Below are 3815 nucleotides of genomic sequence, written 5' to 3'. Positions count from 1 at the left end.
CGGGAGGGAGAGCACTCAAAATTGAGAAGGGAGGTGGGGAATGCGGAATGAGGGGCAAAGGCGGAGGAGAGAAGCTGCCAGGCACCTGAGAGTTCCCCCACTTAATCCTCACTGGTAGGTGACTAGAGTTTATAGTTGCAGAACCTGAGTCACAGAGAGGTTAGGTCCATTTCCCAAGGTAAAAGTCAGCGGACGTTAGAGCCAGACTCAGACCCTGGTTAGTCTAACTCCAGAGCTAATGCTTCTTTCAGACAGAGACACACTTCCAGGGGGAGAAGGAACAGAGAGAGGGGGAAGAAGCCCCAGGTAAGGGAGGCCGTGACTGAGGCTGGGGGCTGCAGGCACAGGCCTAGCACCAGGACCTGCTTCCTCTGCCCCACCCAGGTGAGGTGTCTGGACGCACCCTCATTGACATTGGTTCAGGTCCCACTATCTACCAGCTGCTCAGTGCCTGCGCCCACTTTGAGGACATCACGATGACAGATTTCTTGGAGGTGAACCGCCAGGAGCTGGGGCTCTGGCTGCGAGACGAGCCTGGGGCCTTCGACTGGAGCGTGTACAGCCAGCATGTCTGTCTCATCGAGGGCAAGGGGTAAGGGCTGGGGGGTACGGGTTGGGCAGGGGGTTTCCCACGGAGTGGCTGGTGGGAGGCAACAGAGAACTGGGTGTGGGCAGTCCAGAGCCCTGGTCCTGACTCTGCCTTCTGAGTCAAACAGTGAATCCTGCCAAGAGAAGGAGTGCCAGCTGCGAGCCAGGGTGAAGCGGATCCTGCCCATCGACGTGCACCAGCCCCAGCCCCTGGGCGCTGGGAGCCTGGCGCCCCTGCCTGCCGATGCCCTGGTCTCCGCCTTCTGCCTAGAGGCTGTGAGTCCGGACCTTGCCAGCTTCCAGCGGGCCCTGGACCACATCACCACACTGCTGAGGCCTGGGGGGCACCTGCTCCTCATCGGGGCCCTGGAGGAGTCATGGTACCTGGCTGGGGAGGCCAGGCTGGCAGTGGTGCCAGTGCGTGAGGAGGAGGTGAGGGAGGCCCTGGTGCGTAGCGGCTATGAGGTGAGGGATCTGCGCACCTACATCATGCCTTCCCACCTTCGGACAGGCGTAGATGATGTCAAGGGCATCTTCTTCGCCTGGGCCCAGAAGAAGGTGGGGGTGTGAGGCCCCAGTGCACACAGTGTCGGCGGCCCTCACCCACCTAGATTCCCTGTTATCTGAGGTGGCACCTAATAAAGAAATAGGTCCATGCTGGCTGGTGTTAAGTGCAGTCTGCGGCTCTCCTGGGAAGCAACAAGGGCCCAGAGCTCTCTCTCGTGTTGTGGGCATATGGGAGGCATCAACCCTGGCCTTTTCCCCAGAAGCTTCCATGAAGGAAGGCTTCCGTACACTCATTCTTCCCAAACTAAGGAAAGCCAGGGTCAGAGGAAACTCGTTCAGCATCTGCCGTGTGCCAGGCACCTGCCAGGTCCATTCAGTCCTCACCCTCGGCAGCAGGTCCTGTTACCCTGTTTGCAGGTGAAGCTCAGAAAGGTTAGGAACAAATAAATAATAGAGGAGCTTAGCGGAGCCCAGAAGGGGAGGTGAAGGGGGATAATTAGGAGAAGTTGCAGGCGGTGGTGCTACAACCCAGGCACAAAGGCCAAGGGAAGTCAGAGGGGAAGAACAGGCACCAGCTCCCTCCCAGCCCCCACTACAAGCGGGACGGGAGCTCCATCCAGATCTGCTGTTGCCCTGAATCTGGTCCTTGCCATCCCCACTCCCATGGGCCTAGGTAGAGACGCCATCTGCCTGTTGCCTCCAGCCAGCTCTGTCTTCTTCCCTCCAGCCCACCCTACTCACACGAATGAGCCGGAAAAGGGTAGGTGAGTCTGAGAATTGGTTTATTAAGAATGTCCCTTGCCACCCTCCTACCTTAAAATAGTTCTCAGTATCAAAAGAAGTTACAGGTCACCCAAGTCCCTGAGGTTGGAGTCTTAGCTCAGCGCCCTTACCCCCAGGGACAGGCAAGAGGGCAGAGAACCCCGACTCCTTGCTCCAGTCACAGACACTGCCTTCGGATGGAAAGTTTCTGCAGCTCCATATTCTGTCCTTGTGGAGCAGGAATGTGCTATGGCTGCTGGCAACTGGCAGGGGTCACCTTTACCAGGGTGTAGGTACAGCACGGCCCCTGCCTGCCTCTGGGAAGACCAGAAACCAGACCCAGCCAAAGCCTTCTCCCCTCCTCCCTCAGATTGCCCCCTCCCTCCCCTGGGTCAGGCAGTGGCAAAGGGGCTTAGCAGGCAGGACACTGGGGTAGGGGCTGGCCAACCATGTCTAGGCAAGGAGGATCCCCAGTTTTCTTCCTCCCTCTGCCTCCCAAGGGGCTGATTCTGGGGGAGATCTTGGGTTGTGCAGAAGCCCAATGAGGTTCATAAAGAGGGCGGCAAAAGAAAGGAACACATATACACACATGCAGCCTGGACACCCTTACCCCTGCCAGATCTTGGGGACACCCTGGCTTTCTGCCTGGCCTGGGGCTGTGTATAGGGTTGGTGCTCAGTAAATGGCTGTGGACATGATTTGATTCCCCCCCGCCCACTGTGTGGCATTCACACTGCCCTGCACCTCCACTCAGTCTCTACACGTTCCCCTAACCCACACTAACCCGCCTGCCTCCCAACACCACACTTCAAAACCACTCACATACACCCCCGCTTTCCACACTGCACAAAGCCAATGCTCACACACACTGCCCCCCCCAGCATCCCAGACACCCCAGGCCCGTGCCCACCAGCCCGTCACCTACACACTTGGTCTCCCTTACGCACTCACGTGCGGGCTCCCAACCAGAAGAGCAGCACAGGGGCCAGAGGGATTCCTGTCCTGGGTTCTCTGGGGTCCTGGCCCCGAAGAGGGAGTGTGGTGAGGCCTCCTGGGGGTCTGACTGGGACAATAGTCTGGGTGAGGCTGCTCCCCAATCCCAACAGCTTGGTCCCTCTAGATCCCATGGGGAGAATGAGACCTGCCTTGAAACTTGGGCAAAGAGCAAGCTCTAGTGCCACCTAGTGGTGCCCCGGAGGAGGGCATGGGGGTAACAGAAGGGGACCCCACCGTATCCCCAAAGGCCTGTGGTACCTGGTCTCCCAGCTAGACAGACGGCTCTGGGAACCACCCAGGCAGTGAGGGGATGGGAGGAGGAAGGTGATGGGGAGGGAGAGGCAGCCCTCCTCTCGGTGGAGCTAAGAACACAGTTCCAGCCCTGTTCAGCTCCAGGGACCAGAGGGGTTGCCCATTTTCCAGCCCCAGATGTTATGAGGCCAGGTCTGAACTGACGCCAAAAACTGTGAGGGCCGTGTGGGGGTGAGCAAGGGGGTGGGCAGGTTACACGATTCTGGTCCCACACCCTCCATGTCCAAGTACAAGATGCTAAAAGGAAAAAAAGGCATCTCAAGGTTTGGGGCGGGGACGGGGGGAAGAAGGGGAGCCAGCAGGGAGGGACAGAGTCCCCAAGAGGGCAGACCCGCTTCCAGGGCCTTCAGTCCAGTTTGAACTTGGCCTCTGATTCCTTCAGCAGGTAGAGGCTGTCATCTTCCAGAAAGCTGTGGGCCAAGGGAGGAGCCCACTGAGGCACAGCTCTGAGAGCGCCCCCTGGGGGCAGGGTGGGGTGTTGCAGGCGAGCGGGCAGTGGGTGACCAGTGCACAGAGGCCTCTAAGAAGCAGGCAAGGACGGGCAGGGAGGAGTACCCACCTGAAGAAGAGGACGTGGACAGGGATGGTGCTGACGTGCCAGATGGCGTGGGCATCCAGGACCCAGAAGAGAGGCGGGAAGTCTAGCAGCT

At 59.1% G+C, this 3815-nt stretch overlaps 2 protein-coding genes across 4 annotated transcripts in view; one reads left to right on the top strand and one right to left on the bottom strand.

Moving 5' to 3' along the window:
• The window catches only part of PNMT (phenylethanolamine N-methyltransferase), a 2064-nt gene extending 822 nt beyond the window's left edge, over positions 1-1242 (top strand). Inside the window, exons 2-3 of one of the 2 annotated variants that reach the window (XM_024745354.1) lie at positions 385-592; positions 717-1242. In XM_024745354.1, coding sequence (XP_024601122.1) covers positions 385-592; positions 717-1158 — 650 coding nt within the window. In that variant the 3' untranslated portion in view covers positions 1159-1242. The remainder of the gene's footprint in view (positions 1-384; positions 593-716) is intronic. The other variant, XM_024745364.1, reaches the window with a different exon arrangement.
• Positions 1243-1866: 624 nt separating this feature from the next.
• PGAP3 (post-GPI attachment to proteins phospholipase 3) overlaps positions 1867-3815 on the bottom strand; it is a 14292-nt gene continuing 12343 nt past the window's right edge. For both annotated transcript variants that reach the window (XM_024745691.1, XM_024745699.1), the window contains 2 exons: positions 3725-3815; positions 1867-3575 (listed from right to left, as the gene is read on the bottom strand). In XM_024745691.1, the coding sequence (XP_024601459.1) occupies positions 3512-3575; positions 3725-3815 (155 nt within the window). In that variant the 3' untranslated portion in view covers positions 1867-3511. The remainder of the gene's footprint in view (positions 3576-3724) is intronic.

Source organism: Neophocaena asiaeorientalis, unplaced genomic scaffold (genome assembly GCF_003031525.2).
Source record: "Neophocaena asiaeorientalis asiaeorientalis breed wild unplaced genomic scaffold, Neophocaena_asiaeorientalis_V1.1 scaffold1, whole genome shotgun sequence".
NCBI classification, from domain to species: Eukaryota; Metazoa; Chordata; class Mammalia; order Artiodactyla; family Phocoenidae; genus Neophocaena; species Neophocaena asiaeorientalis.
Note: the sequence above shows the minus strand (reverse complement) of the source record. Positions and strands in the feature narration are given on the sequence as shown.